This window comes from Typha latifolia, chromosome 15, assembly GCF_019914945.1.
Source record: "Typha latifolia isolate L0001 chromosome 15, TyphaL0001v2, whole genome shotgun sequence".
NCBI lineage: Eukaryota > Viridiplantae > Streptophyta > Magnoliopsida > Poales > Typhaceae > Typha > Typha latifolia.
The window spans coordinates 6799320-6813509 of NC_133100.1; the positions used below are offsets into that span (position 1 = coordinate 6799320).

Genomic DNA, 14190 nt, shown 5'->3' on the forward strand with positions numbered 1-14190 from the left:
TTCTCCATGGCTCACTTATAAAATGGCTCTAGTGCCTCCCTAGTGGTCATGAGGCACAAAAAGCCCGTCAATGTTGAGCTTGAGCCAGCCACAGAGGAGGATTCTACGTTGCATGGGGCTGATGATCTCTACATAGACGGAGGCTTTGCTAGGATGGCATAGCTATGGGCATAGTGGACTACCCTATGAAGGGCTTGACGTAGATGATTTGGTTCACCTCTGAATGCAACTTGTTTATGTTGTTTCCAAATGAGCTACAGAGCAAAGGGTTGAACCTGGTCCGCAGCCCAGATAGTCATGACCTAATTATGACCTAAGTTGTCTACAAGGCTTAAGGTTGTCAAAATAAACGAGCAGCTCGAGCTCGGCTCAGGCTCGGCTCTGCTGAAGCTCAAGTTCGGCTCGGCTTGGTTAGAGATGAGTCGAGCTTGAGTCGTTGAAACTAGCTCAAAATTAATATTGAGCCAAGCCTGAGCTGGAGCCAGCTCGCTTAGGCTCGGCTCGATAGGCTCGGTATATATACTGAAACCCTAAACCCAAATCCTAATCCCTTTTAATCTGTCTCCTTCTCCTCGTCGAGCCGTCGACCTGCGCCTCCAAGTCCTCCTTCTTCAAGGCGTCACCTTGTCCATGACGAGGTGCATTGCGTTGGCATCCTTATACGCGACCCTAAGGCGGACGAGGTTCGGGTGATGTCGGGGTCATGCCACTCCTCGTGGACCGCCTCCTCTCCGGCGGCGGCCTTACTTAACCTCTCGATCTCCTCCTACAAAGCTCTTATGGCGACCCTGATCCTCTTTGACATGCTTACTGCCGCCCTTTGCCTCCCATCGCCCTCGGTCGCTGCCCAGCTTGTCGCAGCGACACTCTACAGCCTCCTCTCTGTCGACTCCTACCACCCCAACGACATGATGGTGACCTCGTGGCGAATGTTATCGACGTCAACAGCTGTTCGAAGCTTTCACTTGGGGATAGATTTGCACGCTAGGGTTTTGAAACCTCGGAGATCTGTTTGTCGGTGCAGAGGCGGGTGACACCGAACTCACCGCCATCGAGCTTGGAGTCGAGGAGGTATTTGTCGGAGAGGCGGACATGGCGGTGGACGACGTCCTTGAGAACGATGAGAGGAGACAAAGAAACCGACGAGAAGGAGGAAGGGATTGGCTAATTCAACTTAAATAATTTTTGGCTTGGTTCGAGCTAATCCAGCTTGATCTAGCTCGATCCAGCTTGGCTTAAATAAGACTTGATAATAGGCTCAATTCAAGCTTCAGCTTGGCTCGGGCTCGATTTGGCTCATCTTGAGCTCAGCCCGAATTAAGTTGAGCTGAGCCTGAGCCTAAAATTGAGGCTCGAAATTAATTTTGAGTCGAGTCTGAACTGGAGCCAGCTCGCTCAGGCTCAGCTCATTTACACCCCTAGCAAGGCTTAAAGCACCCGTCGAGCCTACTAGAAAGGCAACCTACACTTTTGAGGCATACTTGCAAGTGAAGAAGAGCTTGGCCAGGTTTTAGGGTGCCAACTGCAGAGGCAGCATGGATCATCAAGCTTGATATGCGGCTGGGCAAGAAAGGGTTGGAATTCTATTCAACAGCAGCTTCCAACAGAAAATGTGCACCCAAGGTGCAACCGACAGTGACCACAATCACTTCTACCCATTCCACCTTACTAGGAGGGAAGGGTTTAAAAAGGTGTAAATCGCTCTAGCAATCAGCATTCCTGGCATTCCTTGAGCATGCCAGGAATGTTCTACGTCACATCATACATGAGATCCGCAACAAGGAGGTATTCATAGAGAAGGAAGGCATGAATCACTCTTGCTTGCCGGTTCCACAACACTGTGGAGGCCCATGATTCAGAAGCAGTTTTGATTGTCATCCAATTTCCCACGAGCTTGTGACACCCCATCCTCAGATCAATGACCGTTTGGTAGAAAACCCTCCATATTCACGAGACATCTCCCTTTGCCGCTGGAGACCAAGGCCCAAGGGTGGAGCCTGGTGGCCGCACTTGGCCTACATGATCCACCCCGCCTAGCAGTGGACATAACGTCACATTTGAATAGGTGGAGAGGATTAATAGATATTAGGAATTTAATCATGATGTTCTCAAGTAAACAAAAAGTTTTTAACATGGTTGATTTGATATATTTAGTTTTCCAAAACTTCGGTTAATATTTAAGTCAAAAATAGCGTACACTCCTGTGAAGTGAACTCCGAAACTTTACTAACTCATTTCGTCAAACAGTTCGTACTGCTCTTCTTGTGCACGTTTAGCTTCTTTCTACATCCTATGAGTGTAGCTTCCACCCATCATCACTTTAAGTCAACAATTCTAACCCTCCTCAATGAGCGCATAAGCATCAACTCCTTCAACCAAATCCATGCTTTGCTTCTCACCTCCGGCATCACGCAAGACTACTTTGTGCTGATCAATTTCGTCAAATACTTAGCCACGCTCTTCCACCCCTCCTTTGCGTACAAATCTCTCCACCAAATCCACCACCTCTATCCAAATGCCTTCCCCTTCAATTCTTTGATCTCTGAATACGCCCAAAGCAAGAAACCAAGATGGGCTTTCGCTGTCTACAAGCATATGTTTTGCGATAGCATTCGTCCCGATAAGTACACTTATCCAATAGTTCTCAAATCTTGCGTCAAATTCTTAGGCTTTAATGAAGGTAGACAGCTTCATGGTGTCTCCATTAAGATAGGTTTTGCTTGCCGCCTCTATGTTCAGAATGCTCTTGTTCATCTGTATGGAATTTGCGGCAGGTACTCAGATGCAGGTAGCATGTTTGATGAAATGGGTGCAAGAGATGTTGTGTCATGGACTGGGTTGATATCGGCTTATGTTAAAGGTGGAATGTTCAGCAAGGCATTGGAATTGTTTGGTTTGATGGATGTGGAACCAAACATGGCGACTTTGGTTAATGTTCTTGTCGCATGTGGGAGATTAGGGAATTTGGTTATGGGTAAGGGAATTCATTGCATGATTTTTAAGCGTGAAGCTGAGGTGGCCGTGATTGTCTGCAATTCACTTTTGGATATGTATGCAAAGTGTGAATGTCTGGATGATGCAAAGAAGGTTTTTGAAGAGCTTCACGAGAAGGATGTTGTTTCGTGGACTAGTATGATTAGTGGGTTGGTGCAATGCAAGAAACCAAATGATGCTATAGAGGTATTTTATGCAATGCAAGCTACAGGGATGGAGCCTGACAAGGTAACTCTATCTAGTGTTCTGTCAGCTTGTGCGAGCTTGGGAGCATTAGATTCAGGGAGATGGGTCCATGAGTACATTGACCGTAAAGGCATTGAGTGGGATGTGCATATAGGGACTTCAATGGTTGACATGTATGGAAAATGTGGGTGCTTGGATGCTGCTATGCTTATCTTCCGTAAGATGCCTCACAAGAATGTTTCTTCATGGAATGCACTACTTGGTGGACTAGCAATACATGGTTATGGTAAAGAAGCCCTTGTGTACTTTGGTCAGATGGTTCATGTTGGTATTACGCCTAATGAGGTTACATTTATTGCTATCCTTAGTGCATGTTGTCACTCTGGCCTAGTCGAAGAAGGTCGTTATCTTTTTGACTACATGACCAAGTTCTATAATCTCACACCATGGATAGAGCATTATGGTTGCATGGTTGATCTTCTTGGCAGAGCTGGGCTATTAGTGGAAGCCTATGAACTCATCAGAGTCATGCCAATGGCAGCTGACATGCTTATATGGGGTGCTATGCTGAGTGCATGCAAGGCTCATGGGAATGTGGATCTCTCCCAGCAGATCATAGGTCATCTTCTTGAGCTGAAGCCAATTGATAGTGGAGTTTATGTGCTCCTCTCCAACATATATGCTACAAATGATAGGTGGGGAGATGTCACAGCACTGAGGAAGTTGATGAGGAAGAAGGGTGTAAAGAAGGAACCAGGTTCCAGTGTCATAGAGGTGAATGGCAAGACTCATGAGTTTTTAGTTGGAGACTGTGATCATCCCCAAAAGGAAGAGATTTTTCTGGTGCTAGGCGTACTAGCAAAGCAAGTTCCTCTTGATGGGCTCTAATGAGATCCAATACACTATCCCTTGGGGAGTTACAATCAGTCTGCTGTATACACTCCTAATATGGTTCACATAATCAATTCTTGACACACTTTATCATCGGTAGAACAAAACTAGGCTGAGGTAATATTTTGACTTTTAAGTTTTCAAGGGCAGCTGTTATTATAACAAAATTCTACTTCTTCCATAAAAGATAGCAACACAAGCAGCAAAGAAGTTGAGAAACTGGAAATGTCCCATCACAACTGAGATCTTGGTGAAAAGTTTGAAACATAATGGAATACTGCCGCAGCTGCTTAGCTATTTGATGATTTCATCTTTTTGTGGACCATTACACTTGCTATACTTGGCTATATCTTAGGAAATATTTCATCTGATGATCTTCCAAATAATTACCTTGTAGAAATCTGACAATTGGAAATTTTTGCTTCACAATGTATTTGACAATCATACTTCATGACTTCATTGACAGTTCTGTGACAAGTTTTTCCTAGAGAGAGCAAGATTAGGCTATAGATACTTCTGATTGCATTTTGCATCTTGCGTACTTCTGATTGCATCTGTCTGGTTCATGTTTACTTTTTCTCAGTTGTCCAACTTCAAGGTTCCAATTGTGCTGTTTTTCTTAATGTCATTAGAAGTTCTGAATTTGCGTAAGTACAAGTTACATTACATAATATTATCAGAACGTCTTCATATTTGTTCTCATATGGTTTCTTACTTTCTTATTACACTTTCCTCATTTCGTTGATGTGAGAGTTGACTACAGTTATATTTATATGTATCATACATTACTAGCCTGTTTGATCTGGATTAATTTTCATTGCTTTCACATTCTCAAACATATGATCAGAATCTAGTTGAAATAGTTAACATGATGCCAACCCATGCTCAAGGCAATCTTGATCTTTATTTCTGAAAGCAATCCCTCACATCACAAGTTTAATTGGCATATGTGAAGGAAGGAACCAACAACATTTTATCTTTCACTTAGTTGAGAAGCAAAGGTGCACTTGCAAACTCACTTCAGATAAACAGAAGAAACTTGTACATGCAGAAAATGAAATTAGAGAAACTGCTTCTTATAAACATTTCTTGTTTGTTGCATGACAAGTGATCCTGAAATTGGAGTCTATGCCAGGCCACGTATTTCAGTCATCCCATATAACTGTTACCAACCTCTAGAAGACTAGAACTTTAGTCATGCTGTGAGCAGTCATCAAGTCCATCCATTGGCAGCTTGGTACCTTTCATGCAACAAACATTTTCTTCAGACATTATGTAAAGTTTGTTTGTAACTTGTATATTTAGCAAATTTCATGTATATGTATGATGGAAAGCATTATTCGCTTCATTCTAGTTTCTGCAATAAAAAAAGTTGAGATCTACATGAATATATTTTTCTGTAAGTTCATTTTTCACTGTTAACATCTTACAGAAGATTTCTCAAAATCCATTACTAGTCACTTAATCATATTTAGAATTTCAATCTGCTGTGAGGAAACATGAAACCTAGGACATAGGTACAAGTAATGGCTTGTAGACTATGGGCTTTTGTAGCATCATGAATCATAATTGGAGAACTACAAAATGTCCTAGATGATTAATGTATCTTAAAATTCTTAACATAAGTTGTATAAGATTGATTATGACCAAAGTTATCTGAGCATGACAAAAGTAATCTCAAAATGAACCGGTAAGCTGGACATTGATTTGATTTGCAAGAGTATTATCAATTTCATCCCGTTATGTGGTACAGTGAGCTGCACCTGGTATTTACTAATGTTCAGTCTGATGCATTTGACTATGCATATGTTTTGTTACTGCATTACTGCCTCTTGCTCTATGTAGGAAAAACATGAATAGTTTCAATTATTGTCTAACATACCTTCTACCTCCACAACCATTCTCCCTCTGGCAGTTGAAGTAGACCGCAGCGACAGGTGAGCCGAGGTTGTAAAGTGCTGCAAAATCCCTTGTGTTGAAGTTTGGTCTCCATCCGGGTGCATAAATAGTCTGTCGTATGGACTGGCGGAACAGCACGAACACAAAACGATGAATTCCAGCCATTGGTTTTGGACTCTCATAGCAGACAATTTCGTTTCCTGAAGCAGATGATCAAAATGAAACGCAATAAAGAAGAAGAGACCTTATTTCATACATGGGCATGTGTTTAAACTTTAAAAGTTTAGAACTTGTTGAACATACTACTGAGCATTGTTTTCATAATTGAAAAATTGTTTAACATATTAACATGTTCTTTGTTATTTTAAAAAAAGAAAGGATTTTTTTTTTGTACAGATTAACTAATTTCAATGAATAAAAAGGTGGCCATAATGAAACAGGATCTCTCACCAAAAGTGGCATTAGTTGTTTCTGGAATGTCTGTCACCAACCTATATGACATTGAAAATTGATTAGTTATTCTCTGATATAATTCTCTTTGCAGGAGTGAGCAACCTTTCGAGCACTAAAAGGAAAGAAACATTAGGAATGTTCATTAAGTCGCATAATAAAGGGGTAGCTGTTCTCTTTTTAGATTTGACAAGAAAGTTAAAGCTTACCAATGAAGGTACTCCCTTTTGGTTGGATTGCTTGGGCTTGGTGCGTCAGGGTCCACCATTACCTGGTGAGAAGATAATCATGCTACTGTTCTTAACAATTCTTGAGCTTTAGACTGACAGATGATATTGCCATGGGTCATAGAATATGTTGTAAAGGCTCTTGCAGAGCCATGTCATCCTACAAAGTTGAACCTATTTCCTTTCTGGAAAGAGATACTAAAGGCTATGTACAGGAGTTACAGAAAGAGTCACCAATTAGTTGTGCGCTGTCCTCAGATGAATAATGCTATTGTTAGGATTGTTATCTAATTTTCAGTACATATGTTAAGAGGGTGAACAAAGAGTTTGCTGATGGGGAAAATTTCTTCTTTCTTTTTCATTCCAATTTTTTTTCAATTGGATTTATCATTATAATCAACAGGGAGCCCACAAGGTTTGGAAATAAATGCACCTTTTAGATATGCAATATGTTCATCATCTGGACCTGATGCTGTGCCTGCTCTTTTGATAGCAAAAGAAGATTAAACTTTTCAATTAAATACATGATGCAAGTGCTCAAAAAATAGAAGGTCAAAGGGTCTCAATTGAAATAAAGCCAAAAAGCATGTGTAGGGACTCCAAAATTAGTAGTCTAAGATTCTATTTTTCATGCCATTAGTTCTGAGTGGAGAAACAACTTTAGTTACATTTATATTGAATTGGAGACTTAGCCTAGTTAGCACTTGGCATTGATGAAAGGTTTTGCTAGACTGGCCAAATTTATATTTCTTATAAAGTGTTAAACTCACACTACTCTAAAAGTTTAAACTGTTTGAGAACGATAGCGAGTAATACTTACAAGAGTATAAAGGGTCCTCATGTCCCTCCCTCCAATCTCAATCCTTGGCTCGTTTGCGACTTGCGAGGGCTTGAGCTCGGACCCGTTTGTCAGATCCTTATTGTTGTAGAGAACCCTCATTGATGCGGACTTTGCAAAAGCATCTAAGACATCGCCGACGACTTGCCCGACGACGAGAGGATCCCTCGACATGCTCACCAATAGAAACACTACTAGTAGATAACCAAAGAAACTACAATGTGGACTTAGGTGTGAGCTTTGGATGAAAATGATAGAAGGCAGGACCCTTCTATATATAGACACCACACACACATAGCTAAGTCATCAAAAAGAACACCGTGAGTAAGTTCTCCAAAGGATTGGGAATCTTAACTTTTTTTTATCTTCTCATGTGTATAGAAAGATTTTGGTAGCTATCACACACTTAAGAAATTTGTGTGAAGGCTCTCTCCACTCCTTGGGCCTCCACAAGGGATAGTGGGCATTGGCCATTAATTCCACCAATGGTGAATAAAATCTAATGTAACATGCCACATATTCTCTAAATCTGCAAACCATTGAATGAATGATACGTATAGCAGCCACTTTTTGACCTGGTGATGATGCCTCACAAGTCTTATGAGCACGAGGGCCTGCCCATTAAATTACCAGAGTTTTTAGCTCATGGGGGCAAGCAACCACAACTACAATGGCTTTTTAAGCCTATTAGATTCTCCTTTTTTTTTTAGGGGCCGCCCTTGTTTGATTAGGAGTTATCAAAATTTCCTGGTGGATATTATGTTAGATAGCGAACCAACAACAAATTTAACGAGTTCAAATTAATTTATTTCTTTTTAAAGAAAATCTAAAATTCGATAGCGAACTGAATGTCTCAACCAACCACTGGAATACGAGGATAAACTTATAATAAGTTGTTTGTTGATCCCTTTGGCTTGGCTTCCAACCATTTGGACTAAGAAGGTGGAGTTAGAAAAGAGATTTGAATTAATATGTGATTCCTGAGGACACGTGTATGGAGTTGTTAGTTTTCTTTCATTCATTCGAGATACAACTATCTTTGTCTCCTTTGAATGGTGCATAAATTGTTCTTAGTCTAGCATAGATTGTTTGAAGATGACATTTGTAAAAACCCACTTCCTCTTGTGTCTGTGTATATATGTGTGTGTGTGTGTGTGTGTTTATATTTTTCTTTTTCCCAACTTTTTGGAACTTCTTCTTTGGTCCTTTTAATTAACTCAAATTGCTTTCGGTGGTGGAGGTAAAAATTCCTCCACCTGTTACTACTAGAAGAGTGCATGTGAATCAAATGTCAAATACTTGATGTTGGATAGCTTTATATCCAACCACATATAATATATTGATGTGATAAGCTTGGGATGCAGCTAAATAACCTAAATAAAGGTTAATGATAAGCATATTTTTTTTTAAAAAAAAAATTATAAATTAATAGTCACGATTACATAGCGCGCTCCACAGACATTGAAGCTCAAAAAGATTGACCAAAATCTCCCCCGACATCTCCCTCTAAATCTTAAACCCTAGAACCTAAATTTTTCCCCGTGTATTGGCAAACTAATCTAATTAGCTTCTCGGTATACATGTACAAATTTAGAATACGCATATAATGAATAAATCATCTGTCCCCTCTGTATTGGCGAGCTAACCGGTGACCTAATTAGCTTCTCCGTATACATCTAAAAATTTAGAATATACATATAATGACAAATAGGAGGATTTATCATCTTGTTTGTCATGCAGTGGCATGTCATGAAGCAACCAACTCCTTTTCACATCTTCAAATCAAGAATTCTCCAACAAAAGTTCCTTTCTGCTCAAATTCACATTTCTGCCTCCTGAGAACACTTTCCAAGCTTTTAATCTAGTGATCATATGAGAGTTTTAGCTTTTAATAACTCACTTTTTTCTTTCTTTCTTTCTTTCTTCTGTATCTCAAAATCTCCTGCATTGTACTAGCTATGTACTGACAGTGTTGTGCCAATGATGTTAACTTTTAATTGATGGCATTGAAAAGGAAGTGATGCTAAAGTTTGGATCTCCTGTTTAGAAAAAAAAAAAAAGAAAAAAAAATCCAAATACATTTACTGGATGGTTGGATTTGCCACTTAATTAATAGCCATTGGCCTTCATTCTTCTGGTTCCTGTCCCTCTCTGGACTACTTTGGAAAGCCATTGGATTCTCCTGCCAAAATTTTATTGAGATTTGCTCATATGCATGGCTAGAACTAAATATACAACATAATAACCCTTTCTAGAATCATTCCTACCAAAAGTTAGCAAATATATTCTCAAATTGAATGAGATCACTAATACCAAATATTTGGATACCTCCATCATATATACTTGCCCTCAACCCAAGGCCTAATTACAAAAAATTTCACACAGATTTACTTGGTTCGACGACTCGCCTATTTACGGTTTTTTAACAACAAATGATGATGTCAGTGATTTAATTGTGCAATTTAAGTTAAACATTCTTTGATATAGGAACAATGTAGTGCTTGAGGACCAATTGAGCACTTGAGCTTTTTATCATATAGATGTAGTATGTATAGATAAACAGCAAAGGAGAGTAGAGTGAAAGAAACTTCATGTCAAAAGAGAGGAGGCAAAGATGAAAACAAAGAAAGGTTTATTCAACTCTAGTATTGGTAAGTTACACCAAACAACATAGTTTTTTTTTTAAATAATTAAAAAAAAAAGAGGCTAAGAGGGCATATGAAATGAGATGTGAAAGATGTTACATGGGTGCAAAGTAAAGGAGAGGAATCTACCAATTGCTTTATGGATATGGATATTGGTTGAGAATAAAGTGGTTCATCACATGGGCATGGCATAGGTGGAGAAATTAGAGTCATAGAAAGATGTAAAGATTGAGGAATGATTGATAATGGAGTGACATCATTTTGTTTGTGTTTTTTATAAGGGAAAGTTTCAAATAACACCCCCATTTTTTTTTAGTAATTTTGTGTTTGTCATTTCATCCTTGAGCTATTTATAATTAGATCCCCCTATTTTAGTAGTTATATGAATCATAAAATACGAACATTTATTAAACTGGTTATAAAAATTATAAAATAGATTATCAGATTACACGACTTTTTATATGAGTTATTAGAATTATAATCGTTATTATATCGGAAATCAGGTTGGCGGGTCATAAACGGATTATCATGTTACACGAGGATGAGTAAATTATTCAGATTATAATCTAGTTATGATATCATAAATGAGTTATTGGATCATAAAATAAGTTTGCGGGTTGAGATAAAAACACAAGCAGGAACATTTTGAACCACTCAAACCCAATTATACTAAAACCCAAAACTCATTTAAAGTATTCAGAATTCAGCTAGTTAGATAAAAAAATTGTTACCCCTTATTTCAAGAGTTTTCATATGATACCTAATTTTTATTTTGACTATCAGCCTGTAACCCTGAACTATATATAGTTCATTAAACTCCATGAATGAAACATAGAACTACCACAAAACACCTTCAAACTAACCCCACACTAACCAGTCCTATACAAATATTGTGGTTTTAATATGCGCTAATGCTGCATATATTGCTTTTCTCTCAAGTCAACTACCCAAGTGTAGAATCCCAACCAAGTTCTGAAAGCTAATTAGGCATCCCTTTATTCATAAATAATTTATCAACCTCATCCAAAATCTATAGAGATATGCCATTGGGCATAACCTAAGTGATCAATTATGAGAAGTCTTGCCCTAGGCCCCCTCCCAACCACTATGAATAAACTTACACCATCTTTTTGAACAAGCTCATTGGTATAATCTAAAGCCATGCAAGAGAAATAATAATAACTCTAGGCTTTTAGGTCAATTCGACATATAACAAAGTATCAGAGCTAATGTTTTCGTAGGTCATACGATTTAACTTTGTCGGCCCGTGGGTTGGCATGTTAAAGATATGATATATTGATTAATGGATGATATACAAGCAGATCCACTTTTGGATTATCTTGTATTTGGTTCTTTAATAAATTTTTTTTAAAAAAAGGCATGATATATATTTATTCACCCATTTACTAACAAATTTGATGTTGATAAAGGGGTTGTGGATAAAGACCCAAAAAGGTGACTCAAAATCTTTTTTGCACCAACTTTTGTCACCAAGTCATGTATCCCAATAGTACAAGAATTGCATTCAATTAAGAATAGGGTGGGGGGCAGTCAAAAAGGGGATGAGGATTGCAGAACTGGATAGAACTTTTGGCAAAGGTGGGCCAAAATTATTCTCCAATGACTATTCTTCATCCAACCACTGCTCTTTTTATATGCAGAAAAGGACCACAATCCTAGTCATACAGATGCAATGAGGGGGAGATTGAAACTCCACCAAATATTCCGTACAGCTCCATTTTTAGGGGAGAAGATGACATTTGAATGACTTCACAAAACTTTCTAAGTGGAAGAGTTGCTATATGTGCTTGTTATCCATAGGCCATAGAAAATATTCAAGTCAGACATGAGTCTCTCTAACTCTAATTATCTGACCGCTATCCAATTGGAGTATGTAAGATTGTCGTTAAAATAACCACTGAGATATCGGTTACTATTAGGAAAATTTCGACGGTCAAGATGGGTTTATATTTGAGGTCCTTGAAAATAACCATGGAGTTTGATTACATGATAAGAGAATGATGGATAAAATGAGCAATTGGTAGTTATAAATTAACTTTCTATTTTATAAATTGGGCGACATCCTTTATACATGTTTTCCAATCATATATTAAATACTATTCTGATGGCCAAATCTTATAAGAAAATTGCGACGATAATAAAATTTTAGTAAGAGAAATTTATGCACAAACCAAATAGGTTTAGAAATTAAACTTAGTAAAATTGGTTTTTATTGTGCCATAAATCAACTAGAGATAGATGTCTAATTCCTAACCAAAGCCAAATTAGACAAGAGAATAAGAACTTCTCACGAGTATTCATTCTGTCCTCATGTAAACTACAAGCAAACTTTGATGAGGTTGTGGTAAAAAAATGTCACTATTTTTATTTTAGTTTCTAAACTATTTATCAAAATATTATAATTATTGGCATATAAATGTCACCCTTAACAAAAACTATATCATTTTAGTAGAATGGTATTTAATATATAGTCACCTAAGAGTTACAAGAACTAATATTGAAAGACATTCATGCAACTATACAAATAAATTAAGAGAGCTCTATACATGCAAAAAATAAAATAAAATAAAATTCCTACAATTAATTATAAGGATAACATACTCATGCTAACTGTACGTAGGACAATGATATGAACGAATCGGATTCACAAACTAATGATGAGAATGAAAGCAAAGAAAAGCTCATTCACTTTAGAGCTAGCTCTAAAGATGTATACTAGGTTTTTATTCACATCTTTCATTCTATCGTGTCCATTTATCCGAGTTCTACCACGCATATCGAGGTACTGTTTAGTTCTATAAAGTGGAGTAATTGTAGATGTGCATGCATATGATTAGGTCATTGATGTGGTCCTCATGAAAATAAATAAATAAATAAATAAAGTTTATTTTAGGTAGTATATTTTTGATTTGATTGAGTAAGCTTTGGAATAAACTTATAGCTATGTGTAAGCTAGGGCAATAATATGAAGGAATCGGATTCAAAAATGAGTATATATAAAGCTTCTAGTAAAAGTTTATTCACTTTAGATGGCTAGTGTTTTATATATGCTAATGAAATTATTAACCCTAACAGAAGTAGGTTTTTATGTAAGAAGTTATAGGAATTGATCCAATGAGGTATATATGTTTGATTATATCGGTTTAGGTTATTCTTGTGTTTGATTGTAAACTAGTATAAGGGGGTATAGGAATTACATCTAATGTGATAGGAATTTTAATAATAGTGTGAGTTTTCGATATAGTTATCAGAATAGGAATTGCCAGAGTGGTCCGAGAGGTGAACCGACCACAATGTTAAACAGTAGTTTTATATGCTAATATAATTATTTTGCTCTCTAAACCTGATTTTGTCATCTAATTCTCATTCTCCTAAAATGAGGTTACCAAATGTTAACACTTGTTGTAACCGCTAAAATTACTATTTTGCCTTGTAAGAGCAGTTTTGTCATCTAATACTCATTTTTCCTAAAACGAGATTACCTAACTTTAACACCTGCTTTAATTGATAAAATTACTATTTTACGCTTTAAACTTGGTTTTGTCATCTAGCACTCATTTTTCCTAAAATGATGTTAACTAACATCAACACCCATTTTAATCGCTAAAGTTACTATTTTATGTTTTAATACCCGTTTTTCTAAATTATGGTTATGGAAGATTTGGACTTGTTAATTCGCAATGCTAAGTTTAACCCCAAGATTAACAGTCATTTTAATCGCTAAAATTAATGTTTCCTTTAAACTTGGTTTTGACATCTATTACCCATGTTATCAATATTTGTCTTATTTTGTTGTTTAACCCCAATATTACCACTCGCTTTGATTGCTAAAATTAACCCCCCACCCCCTAATAAACTTGGTTTTGACATCTATTACCCTTTTTTTTAATGTAAATCATGGTTAACAAATATTAACACTCTTTTTCACCACTAAAATTACTATTTCTAGGAGATATGATTAAAATGTTTGTGATGAGAGATAAAGATTGAAATAATAATTGATTGAAGCATAGTTAATAGAATCCAATCAAATGTTAAC

The 14190-nt window shown here is 37.4% G+C and overlaps 2 protein-coding genes across 3 annotated transcripts; one reads left to right on the forward strand and one right to left on the reverse strand.

Moving 5' to 3' along the window:
• Positions 1-2184: 2184 nt before the first annotated feature.
• On the forward strand, positions 2185-6363 carry LOC140802397 (pentatricopeptide repeat-containing protein At4g38010). 2 transcript variants are annotated; one of them, XM_073157911.1, is made up of 2 exons: positions 2185-5308; positions 5987-6363. In XM_073157911.1, the coding sequence occupies exon 1, from the start codon at positions 2293-2295 to the stop codon at positions 4066-4068; it is 1776 nt and encodes a 591-aa protein (XP_073014012.1). In that variant the 5' UTR covers positions 2185-2292; the 3' UTR covers positions 4069-5308; positions 5987-6363. The 2 variants fall into 2 exon arrangements, with proteins under 2 accessions (XP_073014012.1, XP_073014013.1); XM_073157912.1 differs by having other exon boundaries at positions 2190-4188.
• LOC140802398 (protein FLOWERING LOCUS T-like) lies at positions 4941-7841 on the reverse strand. The gene is made up of 5 exons (XM_073157913.1): positions 7468-7841; positions 6630-6691; positions 6421-6461; positions 5954-6170; positions 4941-5312 (listed from the first exon to the last, which is right to left on the reverse strand). The coding sequence occupies exons 1-5, from the start codon at positions 7657-7659 to the stop codon at positions 5285-5287; spliced, it is 540 nt and encodes a 179-aa protein (XP_073014014.1). The 5' UTR covers positions 7660-7841; the 3' UTR covers positions 4941-5284.
• Positions 7842-14190: the final 6349 nt, after the last annotated feature.

What these genes read in the sequence shown, in the direction of transcription:
- LOC140802397 (XM_073157911.1), top strand. Translation starts at nt 2,293, where the DNA reads ATGAGTGTAGCTTCCACCCATCATCACTTTAAGTCAACAATTCTAACC.
- LOC140802398 (XM_073157913.1), bottom strand. Translation starts at nt 7,659, where the DNA reads ATGTCGAGGGATCCTCTCGTCGTCGGGCAAGTCGTCGGCGATGTCTTA. An exon ending in TGAGGACCCTTTATACTCTT is followed by an intron (nt 6,692 to 7,467) that starts GTAAGTATTACT and finishes TCTTCTCACCAG; the next exon opens with GTAATGGTGGACCCTGACGC. An exon ending in AACAACTAATGCCACTTTTG is followed by an intron (nt 6,171 to 6,420) that starts GTGAGAGATCCT and finishes CATCTGCTTCAG; the next exon opens with GAAACGAAATTGTCTGCTAT.